This window comes from Rhinichthys klamathensis, unplaced genomic scaffold (assembly GCF_029890125.1).
Source record: "Rhinichthys klamathensis goyatoka isolate OS25496 unplaced genomic scaffold, OSU_Roscu_1.1 h1tg000228l_1, whole genome shotgun sequence".
Lineage (NCBI taxonomy): Eukaryota > Metazoa > Chordata > Actinopteri > Cypriniformes > Leuciscidae > Rhinichthys > Rhinichthys klamathensis.
The window spans coordinates 443,448-465,987 of NW_026606752.1; the positions used below are offsets into that span (position 1 = coordinate 443,448).

The 22,540-nt window shown below is 38.4% G+C and overlaps 3 protein-coding genes and 1 long non-coding RNA gene across 5 annotated transcripts; 2 read left to right on the forward strand and 2 right to left on the reverse strand.

Annotated features, from left to right (window-relative positions):
- The first annotated feature begins 273 nt into the window (after nucleotides 1–273).
- Nucleotides 274–4,323, forward strand: commd4 (COMM domain containing 4). The gene is made up of 8 exons (XM_056264909.1): nucleotides 274–319; nucleotides 526–597; nucleotides 686–751; nucleotides 846–885; nucleotides 2,914–3,033; nucleotides 3,797–3,877; nucleotides 3,963–4,139; nucleotides 4,223–4,323. Exons 1-8 carry the CDS (start codon nucleotides 317–319, stop codon nucleotides 4,261–4,263), a joined length of 600 nt encoding a protein of 199 aa, XP_056120884.1. The 5' UTR covers nucleotides 274–316; the 3' UTR covers nucleotides 4,264–4,323.
- Nucleotides 4,324–4,981: 658 nt separating this feature from the next.
- neil1 (nei-like DNA glycosylase 1) lies at nucleotides 4,982–10,316 on the forward strand. Of its 2 annotated transcripts, none has more exons than XM_056264907.1 (11): nucleotides 4,982–5,058; nucleotides 6,720–7,197; nucleotides 8,359–8,478; nucleotides 8,694–8,796; nucleotides 8,878–8,971; nucleotides 9,177–9,298; nucleotides 9,383–9,410; nucleotides 9,492–9,553; nucleotides 9,639–9,840; nucleotides 9,922–10,023; nucleotides 10,125–10,316. In XM_056264907.1, exons 2-11 carry the CDS (start codon nucleotides 6,740–6,742, stop codon nucleotides 10,172–10,174), a joined length of 1,341 nt encoding a protein of 446 aa, XP_056120882.1. In that variant the 5' UTR covers nucleotides 4,982–5,058; nucleotides 6,720–6,739; the 3' UTR covers nucleotides 10,175–10,316. The 2 variants fall into 2 exon arrangements, with proteins under 2 accessions (XP_056120882.1, XP_056120883.1); XM_056264908.1 differs by having other exon boundaries at nucleotides 8,694–8,778.
- On the reverse strand, nucleotides 9,569–10,181 carry LOC130099298 (uncharacterized). Its single transcript, XR_008808375.1, has 2 exons — nucleotides 9,945–10,181; nucleotides 9,569–9,848 (listed from the first exon to the last, which is right to left on the reverse strand). It is a non-coding gene; the product is annotated as an uncharacterized LOC130099298 (long non-coding RNA).
- Nucleotides 10,317–10,462: 146 nt separating the features above from the next.
- On the reverse strand, nucleotides 10,463–22,265 carry man2c1 (mannosidase, alpha, class 2C, member 1). Its single transcript, XM_056264905.1, has 26 exons — nucleotides 22,088–22,265; nucleotides 21,741–21,866; nucleotides 21,546–21,669; nucleotides 21,393–21,463; nucleotides 21,137–21,314; nucleotides 20,551–20,740; nucleotides 19,807–19,913; nucleotides 19,458–19,568; nucleotides 18,855–18,947; nucleotides 17,083–17,199; nucleotides 16,900–16,995; nucleotides 16,669–16,814; nucleotides 16,356–16,479; nucleotides 15,806–15,927; nucleotides 14,596–14,681; nucleotides 13,236–13,397; nucleotides 12,987–13,072; nucleotides 12,801–12,895; nucleotides 12,608–12,712; nucleotides 12,332–12,488; nucleotides 12,083–12,226; nucleotides 11,323–11,432; nucleotides 11,169–11,248; nucleotides 10,956–11,095; nucleotides 10,761–10,864; nucleotides 10,463–10,684 (listed from the first exon to the last, which is right to left on the reverse strand). The coding sequence occupies exons 1-26, from the start codon at nucleotides 22,186–22,188 to the stop codon at nucleotides 10,570–10,572; spliced, it is 3,090 nt and encodes a 1,029-aa protein (XP_056120880.1). The 5' UTR covers nucleotides 22,189–22,265; the 3' UTR covers nucleotides 10,463–10,569.
- Between the last annotated feature and the right edge of the window lie 275 nt (nucleotides 22,266–22,540).

Here is a 22,540-nt window from a genome sequence, read left to right on the forward strand (position 1 = left end):
TTGCAGTTTAATCTTTAGATTTCAGTCGGAACGGTATGGTCGGAACTCGGAATAAAACAGTAATTTGTCTTATTAAAAATGTCACTTTAGTTAGTGTGACTTAAAATAAGGGCCCAAATCAGTCAAATATTGTATCACGAACAACTTAACTTTATAAAAGAAACTTCACTGATAGAATATCTATAAAATCTGTTTTTAACCAATTTGACTCGTCCTCCAGTCCAGTAGGTGGTTTGCCAACCATCCACCGTCACATACCAGAAGAAGAAGACGAAGACGAAGAAGAAGAAGAACAGCTGACTGACTGACTGTCATAATGGTATTTATCTTATTGGACAATATCTGGGTTTATTTGGGTTTCACATCTGAAACCTCTGAAGTTATAATATGTGACCGCTTTGTTTTGTGGATAGTTGATTTATTTCATGTTGTGGATAGCGCACGCTAATCGTAGTGTAGTCTTAAGGCTGAGCAACAGAAGTAAACATTCTTCACTCATTTTGCTCTTTCATTTTTTTATTTCAGAGGTTCCGATTTTGTGGAGATCTGGACTGCCCTGACTGGGTCCTTGCAGAAATAAGCACCTTAGCTAGAATAGTAAGTGCGGGTTTCTAAATTTAATAGGTGTTTTGATGTTCCCTTTGACACCTTCATAAGTAATTTACTTCATTGCTGTTCTTCACAGTCGAGCGTCAAGATGAAACTTCTGTGTGTGCAAGTCATGAAAGATCTGCTGGATGAAGGCATTGATGTAAGAGAGCACTGGCCACAGCAGACTGCAATACTGTAACTGGAAACTGAATTCATGAGCCAACTAGTAACTGTATATAATTATCTGTTTTCAGTATGACAAAGTTTCAAAGCTGACCACCGATGCAAAATTTGGTGAGTAAAACCTAGTTTTTGTGTCATCTATTCTCATAGTGATGTGTCGAATAAAATTATAATTATAGATCAAATGTTTCAATACTGATAAGCTGATGATTATTTTCATGTTAAATGGCTTATAACAATAAATGGCTGATATTAAAGTAACAACAGGTAACTTTTCAGCCTTCATAATATATTTCCAAGTCTCTTGTGATGGTACATCGATTTACAATAGGTTGAATGACACGTCTGCCATAGCCTGACGGGGTCTGTAGCGTTTTTAATCGTACTTTTAAACTTCGGGTTTCGGGTAGTAACCGGCGAACAAAGAGAACTACAAAATTCGACTGCTTTACGGCATATACGTCACTTCCACCACCACCCCCACTTCCTTAAAATCGGACTTGCGAGCCAAATGTTATAGTCATGGCCGAAGCAGCACAGAAAAACAAGAAAGCAAAGGTTTTATCGGAGCAAAGCAAAAAGAGAAAAAGAGAAAGTGATCGCGTTAAAGGCAGAACGAGGATCAACATTGCAGAGCTGCCAACTCTCACGCATTGGCCGTGAGACACCCGCATTTAATTGGTTTCACACGCTCACACGCCACACCCCCGGTTTCTCACGCTAAATTGTCAACCCGGTCGGTCAAATGCCTGAAAGATGAGTTTATCTATAGATCTCTACCTGTTGAGCCACTCGTGATCGACAAGTTATACCGCAAATTAGTTCAAATCTCCCGGAATCTAGAGCGAGCGCGCACGCGAGACAGAGACTGTGCTCCAACGCGCGCGGACGGCAGAGAGAGAAAGCGAGCGAGAGACCTTGCGTGTGCAGGGAGCATCGAACCCCCCATCGAAAAAAGAATGCCTCTCTCTAACCTCTCTAATTCGCTAGAGTAGTAGCGAATTATCAATCTGGTAGCTAGTAAACGATATTCTAGTTTTTGATGGTTAGCTATCGCTAGTATTCTCGTTCTGATTTTGAACTTTGCAATCGATGAAATGCAAATAGCAAATGTTTGACCTAAAAAGTGTAGTCTACTCAACATGTACAAAGAAAGGAGGAAGATTATTAATAAAATCATATTTTAGGATACCTAACATGTCTGTGATATTTGTTTATTTGTCTTGCCTCAAGCTATAATGCAAATCGATTTGTAAAATTTGCAGATTCATTTATGGTAGCTTGATATTATAATATTGACGATATATGGTTATTATCAACCACTCAAACATTGCATTGAAGTATCATATAGATTCAGTAAAACGGTAACCAATAGACTAGGCTACTATAATGACGCTGGCTTGTAAACGTGAGCATCGCGATCATTTGTCGTTATAAAAAAAATAAAACACATGAAATTATATTCATATGACATGCTGAAATATATGCCACTGTACCTGGGATGAAGACATTTCACACACGCGAGAACACCTGCATGTGACCTCCTCCTACAGTGTTCAGGGCTATCATGGTTGTCAACAAATGCACGTGCATGTAGGATGACAGTTTACGACAGTAGTAGAGGACAATACTGTTTCCCAACTGTAGGGGGAGCCCGAGAGCAAAAAACTACCTGTTGTTACTTTAAAATTATTTTCAAATAATATTTGATGTTAAATATTAAATTAAAACTAAAATTAGTTTTAAATGCTACAAGTGAATTTAGGCAAAACAGCATTATAATGTACAGTGTGGGAAAACTGGATATGGATATTGATTTTGAGATTCGCTAAAGATAACATTTAACATTGTTAAACTATTAGTGCTTTTAAAGATCGATTGAGTGCTAGATGACGGCAAAAGTGCAATTGCCAAAAAAAAGAAAGAAAAAAAAAGGATATGAGCAACAATTCAATATCCATTATTTACCTTTCAAAAAGTGCTTTATAAATAAAATGAATGATTAATTGACCAATGATTATTAAAAAAATCGTTCATATGCTGATAACTGATGTTACCAATATGTACACGTCCCTACATAAATGTATTTTTTGTTGTCTGTGTGTTTTGTTGCCACCCCCCCCCCCCCCCCCCCCCCAGAAATTGGAGACATTAAAGCCAGTGTAGCTGTGCTGAGTTTCATTCTGTCCAGTGCTGCTAAACATGATGTAGACAGTGAATCTCTCTCCAGTGAACTACAGCAGCTTGGCCTGCCTAAAGGTAAGGATATGCACGTTATCATTTTTTTACTTTATACTAAAGTTGTGATTAAAATGTTGTGATTGGTCTACTCTGCTCTGATTGGTCAGATGGCCCAGTGTGTTGTGATTGGTCTACTCTGCTCTGATTGGTCAGATGGCCCAGTGTGTTGTGACTGGTTTACTCTGCTCTGATTGGTCAGAGGGCCCAGTGTGTTGTGACTGGTTTACTCTGCTCTGATTGGTCAGAGGGCCCAGTGTGTTGTGACTGGTTTACTCTGCTCTGATTGGTCAGAGGGCCCAGTTTGTTGTGACTGGTCTACTCTGCTCTGATTGGTCAGAGGGCCCAGTTTATTGTGACTGGTCTACTCTGCTCTGATTGGTCAGAGGGCCCAGTTTGTTGTGACTGGTCTACTCTGCTCTGATTGGTCAGAGGGCCCAGCACTGTGTTGGGATTTTAGGGCTGCACGATATTGAAGAAAAGTGCGATATGCGATATCTCATTAAATAATGCGATATTCGATATGTGATACCATAATGCTTAAAGTGTGTTTAATAAACTTAAATTATCTTTCAAATATATTTAAATCTGTATATCCTGCATACGCGTTACACATTCTTTTTGTGACAAGAAAACATACCTACAACTTCAGAAAGTAAACAGCAGTGTTTAACTTTTGCATAATAAGTATTTTAACATCAATGTTGATTTTAACGTATCAATTCGAGCCGAGTCCTATCTGAAAAAAGCGTAATACTTTAATCATGTATTTGTTTGTTTTTAGAGCACGCCACAGGACTGTGTAAATCATATGAAGATAAACACAGTGCTCTACAGGAAAAGCTGAGGGAGAGCAGCCTACGATGTGAGTATTACTAATAATAAAAAAGAAAGGAAATTCATCTCAGATTATTCATTTACATATAATATCCTGATCCATGTCGTGTCAGTGGGTCGTCTGGAAGCGGTGAACTGGCGTGTGGATTACACCCTGAGCTCCAGTGAAATAAAGCAAGTGAATGAACCCACAGTCCAGCTCAGACTTCAGGCTCAGGACCCCGAGACCGACTCCACAGAGACCACCGTTGTCTCCATCACTGCGGACAAGTTCAGAGTCCTGCTAACAGGTGGCCGAGTCATTTTCCCTCTGAGATCAGTAATTATACATTGTATTATGCATATTGTAAATTTCCTTCTTTTTGTTTTCCAGAACTCAAACAAGCACAGACTATGATGAATGCACTACAGTGAACCAGTCATCCTTTGTTGAAGAGTATTGATGAAATGTGCACGTGCACAGAATCTGTCCGTGTACATGAAATGGGCTTCTCAGAAAGAAAGAAACATTTATGTATTTTGTAGAGGTCTCCAAATGTGGTTGCTCAAATTGAGCACTGACCTTTAAAAAAGCACATCAATCAGATTTATAATTTGTATTCATTTCTTTTTGGACCAGATGTCACTAGAAACTTAATTTTGTCACGGGTTGAATCACATCCAGAGAACAAAAAGCTTAGTGAATTCATCTCAACTCATGTATTTGTCTTAATATCATGTGCATTTTCTTTAAAAAATAAATAAATAAATGTAATAACAATAGTTCCGTTTCTATATTTCCTTAATGTTACTTACAATTTCATTTGGTAAATTTTTGTGTTGTTTGTTTTGTTACTAATGTATTTAACAGTTTGCGGTTAAAGTGGAATGGCATATCCTTAAAATGCAAATACTATTTAGTAATATTCAGATATTTTATTTATTTCCCCTGGCATTGAAAATATCTATTCAGACCAGTTGGAAATCTTCAGATCTGGAAATATCATGAATTCCTCCTCAGATTTACTGTACAAGTCAAGATGAAAGTAGTTTTGTATATAGAAAAAAGGGGTAAACAAAACAATAACATGTATACGTTGTCGATAGGCTCTCAGACGAGGGGGACTGGAAATAAACTACAACTCCCATGATGCTCCCTTACCCGTTTCATAAACATTAGCACACACCGAGCGAGTTTCCATTATTAAATAACACACATCAAGAGCAAAGGTGAGTTGGTGCACGATTCATTGAATTTAACCAGCGATTTACTGACTATGATCTTGCTGGCTATTCGGAAGCACACGTTGCAAAGCGACAATTCGTGAACTTTGCATGTAGCATCAAAACATGCATGTACTAGTTGCTTAGCGCTTAAGGCAGACTTTCATAACAACAGTATCGTTCAACATCAGGGAGGGATTGTAAACTAGCACAGCACGCTTATCAGACGCTCTCCATTAGAATACAATATAGCAGTCCAGTTGAACTATTATCTATTATTGTCCACTTTGGTGTCCCTTGTTTTTTTTAAGAAGGCACAAATACCCGTTACTATTTCTCCACCGTTTATCAAAAACATTTCTTGAAACTGTGACAAATGGCAGGAAGTAAATCGCTAGGTTTTTTTATGAACTTTTACACAGATTGTAGCGGTAACTGAATATGCCGAGCTTCATGCCTAATACTAAAAAAAAGAAGAAGAGAAAAAAGAAAATTCATTAATTTATCGGAAATATTTTATTAAAGTTTGTCAGTACGTACATGCTTTATTTAGGGTAAATTTTCCACTCCATTACCCATTTGGTCAGAAAAGTATTCTCATTTTCCCTAAGTTTGTCCCTAAAAAAATTAGAAAAAACATAGACATCAGGATTTAGACATTTTTAGACAAGTTCTGGTTTTTGGCTGCAAAAAGAAAGAAGAACAAAACCAACTAAGAAATAAAGCAAATTAGATTGACTGTGAAAACAATTTGACTTCCTGGTTGTTGTTTTTTTCAAATCTGATTCTTTGTTTTCTGAAGTAACCTACTTTCACTGATCATTTGTTGAGAAAAAAAAAGATAGGCCTAAATTGTTAAAGTCAGCATGAAGCGGAAATGGCAATGGGCTCTATGCACGGCGATATTTCCGGTGAAGGTCTAAGGATGCTGGATTACTTCCGCCGATCGTAGAGTCCAATGCTATACCAAGAATTTATATTGGTTTTTATACTTTATTGCTATACTAAAGAAACGTTAGTCACAAAAACAGACAAAACAGACACCCCTCATTTTGTTTATGCTTCTTTGTTTATTATATTAAATAAACATAACTATATATGAAATTAAATCTAAACGTATTAAAGTTTCGTTTCAAAGACGAGAGGACAGTAAATTTTGAAAACTCTGCTATAATCCCGTTTTCCTCGGTTTTCCTCCGCTTTAAATCTCCCCAACCGGAAACGCAAGAGCATCCTTGCATCAAACGCGGAAGTTATGCGTGCATATAGCCCATAGTCTTTTCTTCCCTGTTGTGACATAGGCTATATCCGAGTGAAACAGCTACTGAACAAGAAAAATGTAGGGCGGACTTGATCTAGGGCTATTGGTCGATCTCATGTGATTGACAGGTTGCCCGCCCTCGTACCAGTATACACGTCATCAGAGAAGAGAAGACGCTGCAAGAGGGAGTTATTTTGATGAAAGATTTTAAGGGCACATGAATAAAAAATAATGATATGCACGGATAAATCATTTATAATAACTACTGTAATATTCCATAAAAAAAAAAGAATTGCCGATTTTGATTTCATTGTGACGACTAAGAGTTTTAGGTCCTATTTTGAACCTGATTGTGGAAAGTCTCTAGTGTAACACTAACAACAACATCTGAACCCCTTATGTTTAGGTTTCTTTTCATGTTCGAGAATGCCGGAGGGTCCTGAGCTTCATTTGGCTAGCCTGTTTGTCAACAGGATGTGTGCAGGGCTTGTGTTTACTGGAGCCGTAGAGAAATCTGAAGTGAACAAAAATCCTGAGGTCCCATTCTGCTGCGACGCCTACATCATCAAAGCCCAGTCCAGAGGAAAAGAGGTCATACTCACACTTACACCCTTTAAAAATGATGGTGACCGCAAACGCAAGGTCGGTAAACATCAGTCTCAGCATCCGATGGATGTGGTTTTCCGATTTGGGATGTCCGGGTTTTTCCGCTTCACTTCAGAAGACGATCTTCCAAAACATGCCCACCTGCGGTTCTACACTAATGAGAGCCCACGCAGGGTTCTGAGTTTTGAGGACACGCGCAGATTCGGCAGCTGGCAAGCAAATGGGACATGGCAAAAAGATAGAGGGCCTTGCGTCATGTTTGAGTACGAGAGCTTCAGGTGAGGGATTCACTGAACACTAATAATCTTATTGTGTACACATGAAACGTATAACAGAAATTATTAGTATAAAAGATTTAGCTAGGTTTCTAGTAAGATAGCAGGAAGTGTACACGGGCTACCCATACGGGAAAAAAAATTCCTGGCCAAAATATATTTTAAATAGGCTATTGTAAAAATATGTTGTAAACAGTGAGGTTCGGTTAAATGTATTTTTGAAAGTGAATTTTGTATTTATTTATTTCATTTATTTTGTTTCAACCTTCTTTCAAATGCAAGAAAATACATTTCCAATCGTACAGTAGCCTACATTTAGACAAAATACAAAAGTGGATGGAACAGTAGCCTATAGCAATCAAAAACTAAACTATATTTTGTATCCATCATTTAAAATGTGTTATGAATTTTAAACCCTTGCAGGAAAAAAAAAATTCATTTCCGCATGTTGTCCACTTTTGTTCAAATGTCTTCCCAAAAAATACAGTGATTGAACACGGCAGTCAGAAGAATTTTTTTCCCTTGATTTTTTCTTGCTTGATAACAGCCTTATTAGAATAACCCGCACTAATGTTATTTTTTAATAATTGAATACAGGTGTAATATAACAATTATAGCGTTTAAATGTATATATAAAAAAAGGGATAGTTCACCCAAAAATGAAAATTCTGTCGGTAATTACTACTCACCCTCATGTACTGACAGCATTTTTGGGTGAACTAACCCTTTAACGGTCAACTACCAGTGGGAGTTCTCAGGGGAAGAGCTATTTAGTTTTAGTGATCATTTAGCATATGTTAATTGTCACTTTAGATGTATTAGTGTGTTGTATTTTTAAGGTTTTGTAACTTTATTTTAATTCATGGGATTTCAGTATCAATCGTTCCAGCAAGATAAGACACGATTCAAATCGAGAACATTTTATTTTCAACCCAGCCCTAGACATATTTTATGCCAAGCATATTTCATGATGCGTCTTCGACTTTATGGTGTACAACTCAATTAATCTCTACATGGAAATTGGCAGATAAGGTTACTCACAGGCACAACGTGACACTGGTTTAGTAGTTTGATGCTACTGTCGGTGGAGATGCGATTAATATGAAAGGGCCAGTTTACGATGCAATGGGTTGATAACTTAGTATGTGTGTTTAAATATTTCAGGGAGAATGTTCTTTCGAATCTGTCTGACAAGGCATTTGACAAACCCATCTGTGAGGCTCTCTTAAATCAGAAGTATTTCAACGGGATTGGGAACTATCTTCGAGCAGAGATTTTGTTCAGGTAACTCACTTTCCAATGTTTTCTATCTTCGAAATAAATGGTGTATCTCAACTTTGAGAATAAAACCACGTTGTCTATTTGAAAAATCCCCCTTTTTTTTTACTTGTACATTAAACCATTGAAATATTCCTCTCTTTGATGGCCTACTATCATGCCAATCTAAATCTGATTACGAGAAAAAGGAACTGATTGTTTTCCCCTCACATCCTTTTCAGACTACAAATCCCCCCATTTGTGAAGGCACGGACAGTTCTAGAGGGAATTGAGCTGAAAATTGAGGATAAAAAGGAGATCAAAAAGGTTATTACAGTTTTAGAGGTGAAGAATCTGACCCTATAGTCAGTGTATTACTAGGCACTTTGTTTGGCATTAATCATGGCTCTGTTGGGTTTCATCCAGACAACAGATACTGCTGGAAAGAAGGGGGTGAAGGTTGAGACCCCAGACCTCCTTTCTTTGTGTCACACTGTTCCCTTGGAGGTGGTGAAATTGGGTTGGTTTACACTGCATTTAATTGTGATACGTTCATTTATCAATTGCTATTTTGCATAGCTGTGTATGACGGTACATGCATACCCATCACATTCTGAATAACATGTTACCTCAGATTTGTAGTCGTAATGTCAGTGAAATTGCCTTTTTAGCTTCAGATCGGTATTCGTGCAACTGATTTTTTTACTTCATTTTGATATAATTAGGCGAAAATGGCTATAAACCAGCAAAGGCTGAATATTCTGTGCTACAAGCCTGGATGCAGTGTTACTCTGTGGATGGAATGAACTCATTAACTGACCACAATGGACGGACAATTTGGTTCAAAGTATGTAAAGCTTTGTAAAATTTCTTGTACAATTCTAAAACTGGAAACCATTAGGTAACATTTTATTTAAATGCTTTGTTTCAGGGGGATCCTGGTCCTATGGTGCCCAAAGGTAAAACCACTCTGCAATTTAAACAGATGATTTACTCCTAAGAATTTTAGTCACTTATAACTAAAAATGATTTCCCATTAGGTGCCAAATCTCGCAAAAATAAGTGGAAAATACAGAAAGATCACGATTATACTGATTCAAAGGTGAAAGCAGTTACCTTCTTTTTTTTTTTTTTTTACTTGGGTTCATGAACGGATACAAGAACATTAAACGTCTGCTTCACTCTAGAAAGCCAAAAAGACTCACGCCGAGAGCATTGCAATAGAAAAGCCTGCCAAGAAAAAGGACAACATAAAGGTAAAGAAAGAAAGTGCAACCTCTAAAGCACAAAGTGGAACAAAAAGGCAGAACAAAGACACAAAGAGGGTCAGTACAGAACCTGCAGATGAGAACAAAAAGTCGAAAAAACAAGGGAAGAGAAGCTTAAAAGGTTAGAATCTTACATTCTCCATTTGTATTTTTACTTTCAGTATTATACAGTGATTTCACTGCTATGTTGTCCTTTTTTAAGTTCCTCCAAGGACTGGAACTAACAAAATCAAAGGCCAACATGAGGAGGAACTGATTAAAACTAAAAGGAATTCTGTCACCTGCAGGGCGAGTGCAACAAAAGGTATGAATTCAGTCGTGGCCTTTTATACGGAAGCTGACTGTGCTCAGTGAGTTGTGGTGTCTTGGGTAGCTAATTCAGTTTTTCTTTGGATTCTTTTGTAGCAAAGCCAAAGAGGAGAAGTAGTGGCACACGACGAGGCCGTTCAAGATGATGACTTAAATCTGTATAAGGAGATGAAACCACTGTAATGGACCACTCAGACCTTTTATATTCAGTAAAGACTTCATAATCTATTTTTAACATAAATAAAATGTGTATACAAAAAAATACCTGAAATATATATACAAATATATTTCCTTAAATTCTACTGTTCTACTATCTTGCCTTTTTTTGTCCAAAATACCACTTAAAAGGTAAGAGAGTTAGTTGAGAGGAAATTATAACAGGAAGAATACATTGTAAATCAAACATTGAAATTTATTTATTTTTAAAGAAAAGTGAAATTGTGTGTGCGCAACCGCAAATTTTCCAAAAGTGATGGCAGCTTCTCAGGGACTTACAAGGGATTTAAGTACCTGCGTCATAACTGATACGGATTTAAATGGTTCACTGTATAATTAAGAGGAGAGATCTGATCTGAAAGGGTTTGAACGTTAAGGATATTCCAGAGGTGGTCTTTGACACAGGAATGCTGGGATCAGGACGCTCCAGGAGATCACAACTATAAAGACAGTAAGTTATTTGTTAGTGTTCCTGACAATACAACAACAGAAGGTTAGTATTCATTGTGTACTCACTGCCAGGCTTCTTTTACTGGAAGGGAAGTTGACAAAGTCGCAGTCACACTGCTTCCGTGAGACTCATAGAGGCGAATAAGAAGGGCATTCTCTCTTCTTTCCGCCTGTGAGAAAAAAGGAAACTGAGTTCGTGCTGACGCAGTGGGCAAAATCTGTTAGGAAAGGTTACCGTCCGGTCATTTCATGAACGGGCACCTGTTTTATGGTCTCCAGGATGACAGCAGGCGAATTTACAGAGAACGCACTCAAGGGTTCAGAAATGGCACCATGATAGACACGGAGCGGGAAGTTCAGGTTGTAGGCATACTGGATAACTGAAGCTTCCTGGAAGGGGCCTTTTCAGACAATGATTTTATTAATTGTTGTCTGGAAATTACTTCTAATAGTTTAGATTTGAGATGTACCAACCTGTATGTGGCATCAATGCGTAGGTAAAATGATGACGCCCCATATCTGCATTGGCATCTGGCGCTTTTGGAGCCCGCAATCTGTGGGAAAAAAACAGTGGTGTTAGCAAAACATCTTAATGACCTGTCTATACTTGTGTGAGAAAAATACTTACAGGGACAAGGTCATGATGTTTTCATGGACCGAGTAGCCGTATTTGGAGTCATTAAGAAGAGCCACGCCAAAGCCATGCTCAGACAGATCAGCCCATTTGTGTCCCCACACCTATTAAATAAATCATAGAAATAACGTAATATTCTCCAAGAGAACATTAAACCACAGACATTATAAAGAGGAGAGATGGCAGCTGCTGAGAAACCCAATTGCAGCGTTCAATATGGTGGTTTGTAGGAAGCAAAGTCCTATCTTCAAATTAATAGAACCAGTCATCCCATTGGGAAAGACATGGTCCTTTTGGTTTTGAACATGCAAGTGCTTTCATTGGACCAACCAGAAAAAGGCAGTTTTTAGCCTGATTTGAGCTATTGGTGCTTGAACAGATTACGGAAATGTGCACTTGGCAAATAGAGTCCCAAACAAAGTACTTGACGTGAACTTGGACACCTCGTAGCCTATTCTCACACAAGGCCAACAAGACTAAGGAGATTTATAATTTCATGTTTCTAAAGGGTGCTCACGAGCACCTCTTATTAGCCACAATGCTCCCTCATTGTGCCCTTTTTCCAAGCCCGCAAGTGAGGACTTCACGGCGGACTACTACTCGACAATCTACTACTGCAATGTCACCAGAATGTGGACTCTTGAGGAAGACTGCTAGGATTGAATGCGACATTTAGAATAGGACCAGTTTTGGGCCATTCAGAAAGATAGGGGCTATACTTCTATGACCAGAAAATAAACCAAGTTTGCAGTACCTCAAAGCGAGCCCAGTCCCAGGAGGTGTTTCTATGAGTGGGCCTCTGCAAGTGTCCGAATTGGATCTCATAGGTAGCATTTGGGCTGCGCACCTGCACGGGGAACTCCACCTTCAGAAACTTATGTGCCTCTTCCCAGTCCACCTGGAAACAAGATATGCATTACGCTTTACAGAGTTTCTTGAACAGCTGGGTGATTAAATATCAAGCATAAGATTACAAACTTAGTTGTAATTCATCCTTCCTCACCTGCGTATTAAATTTAATATAGGGGCAGCAAGCATCCAGAATAATCTCCTGTCTTATAGTGCTGTTTCCGCTGATCCTTAGCGAAAAGGAGACGCTGCCCTGAACCCCCCCAGATCTCACTACCTTAACCGGCTCGACAAGCTCAATTACAGGCTTCCTGGGAAAGTAGATTTATTGCCATCAAGGTTATGACATTAACTTAAGTTCACACAGAGTTCAAAGCTGGGTTCATATGAATCCGATCCCACCCACTGATGTGACAAGAGACATGCTCACCTTGTCTGAAGGTGGTAGTCCATCACATCCCAAGCGTCCCAATACAGAGGCACATCATCGAACAAAGAAAACTGGTTTCCAAAGCCACCCTCAGAAATGGTTTCCCTGAAATCATAATAGTTGCTAGCAGTAAGTTCTATAAACAACCCTACAAGATTGTGCACTCTGCTTGAAGGCCAACATTATGACTCACCTGTTTGCTTGGACTAAATGCAGAGACATCAATCGACCTGTTTGGTCAATTGTGGCCTTCAAAAGGCCATTCTCCATCATAATGGTCCCATCGACCTGCATCACAAAGAGCACCCACTGAATGACGAAAATGTGTGGGATTAAGAAAATTGTGAAATGATGGAAAATGTCCAAGGGAATTAAGTACCATCATTGTGACAGAGACTGTAGGCTCTGTAGGCTCAGCCATCTCGGTGACTTGAGCTACGCCCACGCTAGGTACTCTCACCAAGGCTGTGGAAACAGGTGGAAACTATAATAGTGGATATGCTTCAATGAGCCTTACTGTACTTTAATCAAATCTAACCTTGTCATTAGATATGAATAGACGCTATCTTTGAAGTCTACCCAAAAGAAGGTCATCTGAACAATGCTATGTTTTGTAAGCGGGAAGTACCTAATCTCATTTTAGTGCCCTCCCCTGGAAGTGATATGACTTCAGTTCTCTCCCAGGGTAAAGTGTTCAGTACAGCTGTGCTTGATCCTACACCCTTGTCAGGAGAGGATCCCAGTGATTCACAAGCAGCAAGAAGTAGTCTAGACCCTGCGGTGCGTATCTCTGAAAACAAAGTTCATTAGGTTATGCTCATCGTGATCTTCATCAAGATAATAACACTTATGTTAGCTTTGTCATACTTTAAAAAACAGTTAACGGGTTGTACATATCAGTTTTTTGTCATAGTTTACTCATCTTCATTTTGTTCCAAATCTAACATAATCGGATGATGTGAGAGTTCTAGGAGGTAATAATAACTCATTTTGATGACAAGCTTTGGCTCAGGCATTTTTTAGGATGACTAAAGCAACATTTGAGATGATGTGCAATGGGATTGGTCTGCTGGTGAATCCAGTTTTCCATTCACACAATCTGTTGAGGCAAAGTCTATCTTTTTTTGTGCATCGAGGAATTTGTTTGGTAAATCATATCATATCAAATCTTGTTGAAGTATTCAAATATGCCATGTGAGGACATGCACTAGTTTTGATGCCAAGTGCCACTAGTTCTCACAGGTCTTGTAACCACACATGCTGCCTCAAATTTGAACATGCAGAAGTGTGAATGAGATTTCAGAGCTATGCCAATTTCAGAAAATGACCTCAATTTCAACATTTAACACACAAAGCAATCATATAATTTTGGTACTTTTATGAGTTTTTTTAAAAGTTAGACACAGACAAGCCCAATTCACTTTAATTGTATGGAAAATAATTATTTTGTGTTCCACTGAAAAAAGACAATAATGAAGAGTTGGAACAACATGAGGTTGAGTAAATGATGCCAGAATTATCAAGTATCTCTTTAACATAACTAATTGTAATATTAAAACCGAATTTTAGAACTAAATATTAGGGATGCACCGATATGAACATTTTGGTTGCTACCGATAAATCGATTATTCTTTATATTTGAAAACCGATATATTGGCCGATAAATCTAAATTAATAAACTTTTTATATAATTTTTGACAGCCTGATTACAAAAACAAAAATCTCACTATTAAAAGCCATGTACCAAGCACACAATTATAATGATGTTCTCATTATAATTTTATGTAGCCTATACACAATGGACTTGAGCTGCACGTTGCATTAACTGTATTTTTCTTTTCGAAGTGGCTCCAATCATACTTCAAGCAATTCAAAGCAATCATGGCACACATAATGCACATCTGAAGTGTCTCAGCTGAAGGAAATAATCCATTATTTATCGGCTTTAATATATCGGCCATGGTCCGTGGTAAAGGCAGATGGTTTACCGTCATAGTACTGTAAAGCATCCTCAACAACCATCTCAATACAGCTGCCAGGAATCACATCATGGAACTGATTGAGTAGAAGCAATCTAAAATAGAGACATGCAGAGAGCCACTTGAGATTTCAGCTATGCTCTTATCATCAGAATATTTAAAGGGGTCATATAATGGTACATGCACTTTTACAAGTTGATTGTACTGAAATGTGTGTTGGCAGTGCCTGTACACAAACATCATATAATGATAAAAATCCATCCAGTGGTTTTGTTTTAATCTCCTTATATGTTTTCCCCTGCCTCAAATCGAGCCGTTCGTTTTTGTGACGTCAATAAAACGGACGCCCCTCCCACGATTGTTGATTGACGGGAGCGTTTCAACACAGACCCGCCCTCGCACATGAGGTAGCTGTCAATCATAGTCTGCGCGGCGCGGACCGGATCGGCGCGGTCATTGTTGATGTGCCGGACCACTGTCTATGAGCAGAATGGCGTCTAAGCGATTGTGGTGTTCTGTTCTTGGGTGTAATAACGAACACAGTCATTTTAATGTTCCTGAATCCGAACCGCTGAAGACGCAGTGGCTGAGTTTTGTTTTCGAAGGGAATATTCCACACGAGCAACGTCAATGCTTTCATGTTTGCGCGAATCATTTCACACACCAGACTGCTTTATAAACGAGGATCAGTATAAAGCTGGATTTGCTAAGAAGCTTTGCTAAAAAGGATCGGTACCAGATATTCGTGTTCCTACTGAACCTCCAGAAGAACGGAAGTGAGTGAAACGTTTTATTAAACTTTATATTAATATATTAATCTTTGCAAATCGCTAGCTGCACACTTCACGATGAATGCGTCTAAGGTTTACACTCAGTCAGGGTACATTACGGCATGTTTTCTATGTATGACGTTCTCAATATAATTCATAATTCCACGTTTATACTGAACAACGCGTTATGGTTATTGTGTTACAAACGGTGTACGCACAGAACAGAGAGGCGGGGTGAGCAAAGCTCATTATCATTTAAAGGCATATGCACTGAAACGGCGTGCTGAAAACAGAGCTGTTTTTGACCAGGTAAAATAAGTGTTTTCTTACAATACTAATGAGAATTTTTAATTAAAGTATATTACAAACTTTTAATTTAGACCCTAAAGAATCATATTAGCTTGTACAAAAATGGCATTATATGACCCCTTTAAAGCTTGAGCACTTGCCTCCATAGTTCTTGAAGTTTGCATGCTGGATATTTGAAGCTATCTTTTTTACACAAGGCCAGACAGCTAGCCACCTCAACGTCATGAAGCAGAACTTCACATTGACGGTTTCCCAATTTTATCTACAGAGAAAAAAAAGATAAATTAAAGGGGGCCTTCCCATTCAAGTTGACTCAGAACATAAATAAAAACCAAGCTGGTCAATCAGAAACTGACAGTATTGATTTAGGAACAATTGGCATATTAGCAAATGACAACTCCCCATATATCAACGCATATGTAAGTATTCAGCAGTCCTCCCTTGATGAATAAAGTTGTCAACTACGTCAGTAAGTGGAGGTTAGCTAATCATAACACAAGTCATTTAGACAAAGTCTTAAAGGTACAGTAACCAAAACCAGCCATTTCCAGAATAGAAAGTAAAACTGTTTTTTATTGCAAAATTTTGACTATCAAAAAAAGTTGACCTCTGCATCTTTATCAAATCAACAATGAAAATTAATGCAGTTAGGAAGTGCACTATTTGGGGGATTGGAAGATGGACACACACCTTTGCTTGTGTGGTGTAAGTGCCATTATGCAGCTCAAGGAAGAGCTCGCCAACCCATGTGCACAGAAGCGATGAGTCCGATTCCAGCTGAGAGAACAGGACATCAGGACTTGACATCTGAACCCTGAATGACATAATCATGTTCATTAAATCTCACATCCAATTGAAGGACGACTCATTCTGGTAAGTATTTTTGAATAACGTCATGAATGCATCAGAGGGTAAGTACATTATAATATTTATGTATTTATATACTCTGAAAAATAACAGGAAATGGGTGTTTTAGTGTTACACCCTCAGAAGGGAAACAGACTTTGGCAGACAATCAGTGTCCCGGACACGCTGTAGACGGTCAAGCATTAGCTGTGTTGGGCCCCCGCCCCCATCGCCGAAACCAAACAGGGCTGCGCTGTGATTGGCTCGTCCCTTGTCTTTGTTGTTCTTCACTGTGTTAATCAGCTGTGTTGAGTAAAGGAAGGAGAAATGAGCTGGCCCTTCATTAGAGGGAGCTCGCAAATGATACGTTACATGATGAAAAACGTACATCTTCCACTTTACCCTTCATCTCATAGGAGTTACCCGGAGGAAAATGAGTGAGAACCGGTGTCCCATCAATACCTTCCCAAAAGAACGTGTTGTGCTGGTGGAAAGAGGAATCATGTGATTTTGAACATCGCAAACAACCATAATAAGGGTTTTCATATGTACAGATGAGATAGGCACCCACCGGAAATGTGTTAACAAGGTTCCAGCTCAGCTTCTGAGTGAGAAAACGAGAGATCCCACTTCCTTTCATGATCTGAGGCAGCTGTGCGGAGTAGCCAAAAGTGTCTGGCAGCCAGAACTGTGCGAGATTGAATTAATTAATTAGCCAGTGAATTAGTACAGGAAGTGGGTTTTTTTTATAACAGTGACTAGCATACTGTAATAAGATATACATATATAGTCCTAATCAGACTAGACTACAGTTACTTTTTACTGATTGCACGATGGCAGTAAAATATCATATACTGTAGTTTATGTACATTAAGTCTAAGGAAATACTTGTTTTTATTGTCTGCAAGAATGCTCGCGTCTGGTATCCACCCTTTTCCTAAGCCCCATGATGATTAGCACAAATTATGGGAGTAACTTCCGTTAAACTATAAACAATTAGCAAAAGGTTCGCTCTATGAACACAATAAGCATTTTCAAAAACTGAGTACAACGAGAATATTGGTAACCAGACAGCTGACGGCAGCCATCGACTTCCATAGTAGGGGAAAAAAATACTATGGAAGTCAACTGTCTGATCACCAACATTCTTCAAAATATCTTATTCTAAGTTCAACAGATCAAAGAAACTTGTACATGTTTGGAACAACTTGAAGGTGAGTAAATGATGACAGAATTTTCATTTTTATCCCTTTAATTAAAATTGTATCACTCAATGTTCAAGCTAATGAACATTTTTGAAGTAATTTCCATAATTTTTACAGACAATAGATATTGTATTTACCTGCTTTAGTAACATTTCCACTAAACACTGCTAACAGGGATTAGAAGTGAAAATGGGAGACAATGCCATTTGAATGCTAGAAGCTTCTTAGTGCATTCCAGTGAATTATTCATGAGATGTATCATAAATTAAATCGGGAGAGCAGACCACAAATGCACAGTATTTGTTGTCTTTTTATACTGTTACAGCGTAATACAATGAAAAAGAGAAAATAATCAGGAGGAAAAGAATGTAGCGACTGAAAGCTTTTGCCATCAATATTCTTTTAATACCATGTCACATTAAAATACTTATCTCCTGACGTCTGATAATAGAATATAAAGGATATTTTTTTCAGCACATTCAATCAAACTGACGGATAAGGATTATTTGTAGCACAACCTAATGAGTTGAAATGATTTGTCTCAGTCTTTTTGAACGGAACTTCCCCAAACCGGAAGTGCCTCCCATAATCTAAAAACGCAGTAGGCTCATTAAGAAAAAGATGGATAGACGGTATCAGCCCTTAAGCAACTGAGCGCCAGTAGCTTATGGTGTGATGATGCATAACTATTCGTCAATGTCTTGTTCTGGTGGGAGTCATATGCAAATGTCTTTGCCCATGTGAAAGACATTTTAAGCTATGACTTGCAGGATGTTTTAATGGTACAAAGTTTAAGGAAAATTTGATTTCTCATGACAGGACCACTTTTAAAAGGTTTGGTTAACTCTGTTTCTTTATCTCATCTCAAGCTTGTGTCTGACAGATATACAGCCTCATGTGCCCTCCTTTCAGGTTCTCATGGCCTCCTCAGCCTTGGAGAGAAGATATGCACTGTTTTCTTTCTTTATCTGTTCTTTCCCAGTAAATTTCAAAGATTTCAAGACCTGGTTGACGGTGTGACCATGAGTTACTGCATCAAATTCAACACTGATAATGATGTAAAAAAAAAAAAACTACATTTAAACTGTATTGTTATGGGACTGAATGTATCCATTTGTTTTTAGACAAACAGAAGTACCTCTTTACAGTAATGTCCAAATTCATCCTTGAAGAAGTTCTGGCCGTGTAGAAAATGTCTGACCATGGACTCTCCAGATGGCAGGTTTCCATCCTGATACAAAGAAACAGACTAAATAAGCTTGTTAAAGGGTTAGTTCACCCCAAAATGAAAATTCTGTCATTAATTACTCACCCTCATGTCTTTCCAAACTCGTACGACCTTTGTTTATCTTCGGAACACAAATGAAGATATTTTTGATGAATTCCGAGAGCTTTCTGACCACCCTATACAGACTGCAACGTTATTACCATTTTCAAGGCCCAGAAAGGTAGTAAAGACATAGAATTCTCAGTGCTTCATAACATAAAGGTTGAACCACTGGAGTCACATGGACTATTTTAACAATGTCTTTACTACCTTTCCGGGCCTTGATAGTGAGCATTGCGTTGCTGTCAATGAAGGGGACCAAAAGCTCTCGGATTTCATCAAAAATATCTTTATTTTGTGTTCAGAAGATGAACAAAGGTCTTACGGGTTTGGAATGACGTGAGGGCGAGTAATTATGACATCATTTTTGGGTGAACTATGCGGTGAAGAAACAAACAACAATTGGTGTCCTACCATCTCTACCCACGTGCCTCCGACTGGAATAAACTGGCCTTTCTGCACAAAGAGCTTGATTTCTGAGAACAGACCTGGATACCAGCTCTTCACCCACTGGAACTGTTGTGCCTGCACAAACACATCTGTGGTTTTATCATTTCATTGACATCTATTGCTTTGTACTGAGCTAATTATATATTTTATATCCCTTAACCCTAACATTTTTTTTTGTTGTTGCATGCTTACATTTTAACTATCCATACATTTAGTATGTTTATTAAGCATTTTCAATTGGCTGATGGCCAAAGTCAAGGCAATTCCTTCTAGTTGTACCTAAAAACAAAGAAAATCTGTAACAAAAACGTACTTGGGAGCATGTAAAGACAAACTCTGGGTTCTTCTCCATCAGTCTGATCACAGTGACCCAGCTGCGAGCACACTTCCTGATGGTCTCTTCATACGGCCACAACCAAGCTGAGGATGGGAATGAACAAATTCAACAAGATTTAACATTTCCTATGTACACTACCATTCAAAAGTTTGGGGTCGGTATGATGTTTAATGTTTTTGAGAGAAGTCTCTTATGCTCACCAAGTCTGCATTTATTTAATCAAATACAGTAAAAACAGTAATATTGTGAAATATTATTACAATTTTAACATGACTATCCTATTTTATCACAATTTGAAATGTCATTTATTCCTGTGATGCAAAGCTGAGATTTCAGCATTGTTACTCCAGTCTTCAGTGCCTTCAGAAATCATGCTAATATGCTGATTTTAATAATTTCTAATTATTATCAATGTTAAAAACATTTGTGCTGCTTAATATTTTTGTTGATGCAAACATTTTTTTTTCTGGATTCTTTGATGAATAGAAAAAAAAAACAGCATTTATTTAAAATAGATCTTTTTTTTTAACAATGTCAGTCAGTCTATAATCTGAGTTTTGATCAATGTAATGTGTACCTGCTGAATAAAGTGATAATTGCTTTCAAAAATATAAAAATCTGACCCAAACTTTTAAACATTAGAGTATATTTCCACCTGCCAAAAGCGTCATAATTAAAAAAAAAAAATAACGAAGTGAAGTAATAATTATTTAATATTACCCGAGTCAATATGGCAGTGGCCCATGGCATGGACCACATGTTGGCTTTCCCCATTTTTCTGGGCAAAAAACTTCTGAGCTAGACTTCGAGCAGCAGCAAATGAAGTAGGATTGGCTGGATCGCACAGATTCACCATCTCATTGGCTGTAAACAAGGCCTGGAATCCACGCTGCTCTCCATCTCCTAGTAACTGTGCAAACAGCAAAAAAAAAATTGACTGGGAATGTTTACATTTTTGTTCTACTGTTCACTTTAAAGGCAGGGTAGGCGATTTGTTCCAGAAACATTTTTTGTTTTGCTGGTTGAAAGTCTTTTCACATCCTGATAGCAATCACCAAGTAAAGCGGTTTAAATGTATATGTATATATATCGTCTGTGGAAGGCGTAGTAGGACCATAAAATGTTTGTCCAATCATTGCATTCGGCACCGCAACCGAGCTTTGCAAACTCCGCTGAATGCGTTCATGTGTTTTGAAGAAGGCGTGGCTTTGGAGGGATCTCATGTTTTCAAAGCTAGCTCGCTATTGCTAGCCGCTCCAAAAATTGCCTACCCTACCTTTAACATCACAGTTCAATGTGAAAATACCTTGACAATGTCCACAAGCATCTCAAAGTCGGTGAGAAGCTCCCTAACATCTCGATTGAAAACAACAAGCTCGGCCTTCTGGAGAGTGAACTTCCTCTTTGGGTCGGGGGCGGCAATCATGGAACCTTGTCCGGCTCCAAAAAGTCCATTACACGCAAGTTCCACGTATAGGGTAATGCTTAAATATGAGATTAAAACATTAAAATGGAAGCAAATGTATATCAGGTTTGGAGTCAGACTTTAGATTTCCACTAACCCATGAGGTTCACTGTCCTTCAAGCACTCGGTCAGAATATAGCTGGTCTTCTCACCTTCTTTGGTCAAACCCTGAAAAAAAATTCACAATGCGTGAACTCTTAAATGTTAAATGTCATTCATGAGATCATGATCTGGTCTTGGGTTTCCACACCTGAACTGGTTGGTGATCCCGCCACACCATACCCTCTCCATCGCTCTCCCATCTCAAATGGACCTCCTTCTCTTTCCAGGCCTCAGGGATCTTCAAGACCACTTTGAACCAGCACGTCCACCACCTGCCAAACATGTTTAGTCAATACACTAGTGCTATACAGTTTGTTGGACAGTAAACATTTACACAACTTACGTGGGTCCGAATGCATCGCCAACGTTACAAGGCTGAAAGTTTTGCTGGATGGCCTCTGAATAAGGAATTCTCTTCTCCGACAGGAACGCAGTGATGGACTCAAGTGGATGAGTGTCTCCAAACAGTCTGCAGTGAATGAGAGTGTTTACATCACTGCTCATAACAAACTACCAAACAAGGTCAAAGGTCTTTCATTAACCTTCAATAACTTGTTTACAAGAAAGAAACACAAATATTCATTATTTAAAGACTTATTAAGTACAAATAGTTCGTTTAACATTAAAACTGATAAGTGAATTTGCATGAACACTAATAATTAAATATCAAACAGAAGTGCACTGGCTTACCTTCCTCTAAGATTGCAGTCTGTGAAATATATATCGGAGATAAACTTCTCCGCTCGCTCCAGTAGAGTCCGTCTGTTTTTCAGCACGGGTTGGTGGTACATGATTAAAAACGAATGTAGTTATATGAATGAACATATCAGCTCCAGACGCGTCTCTGTATTAGCACCCGGAAGTACTTTGACAATAACAATAATCTGTAAATGCCGTGATAAACACTAGAGGACGCCATTGCACCATGTGTTCTTTTCTTTTACTGTCTATGCCTTTTTTTTACAGTCTATGGTCTATGCCGGTCTATGCACGTGTTTCCAAAAATATAAGCATGGCCGGTGTCATGAGAAATCGAGTCCCCTCTTAGATTATACTTGTACATACGAACGATATTAATTTAAAATATGTATAGCTTAATAGTGCATAATAAATCAAATTGAACGTAATTTCTATCACTTGATA

Coding starts and splice junctions, on each gene's coding strand:
- neil1 (XM_056264907.1), top strand. CDS start 6,740: ATGCCGGAGGGTCCTGAGCTTCATTTGGCTAGCCTGTTTGTCAACAGG. Junction 8,479..8,693: donor CGAGCAGAGATTTTGTTCAG/GTAACTCACTTT, acceptor CATCCTTTTCAG/ACTACAAATCCCCCCATTTG. Junction 9,299..9,382: donor GACGGACAATTTGGTTCAAA/GTATGTAAAGCT, acceptor GCTTTGTTTCAG/GGGGATCCTGGTCCTATGGT.
- man2c1 (XM_056264905.1), bottom strand. CDS start 22,188: ATGTACCACCAACCCGTGCTGAAAAACAGACGGACTCTACTGGAGCGA. Junction 21,315..21,392: donor AAGGACAGTGAACCTCATGG/GTTAGTGGAAAT, acceptor CTCATATTTAAG/CATTACCCTATACGTGGAAC. Junction 11,096..11,168: donor CGCATTGATGCCACATACAG/GTTGGTACATCT, acceptor TTGTCTGAAAAG/GCCCCTTCCAGGAAGCTTCA.
- commd4 (XM_056264909.1), top strand. Junction 3,034..3,796: donor GCAGCTTGGCCTGCCTAAAG/GTAAGGATATGC, acceptor GTTTGTTTTTAG/AGCACGCCACAGGACTGTGT. Junction 3,878..3,962: donor GAGGGAGAGCAGCCTACGAT/GTGAGTATTACT, acceptor ATGTCGTGTCAG/TGGGTCGTCTGGAAGCGGTG.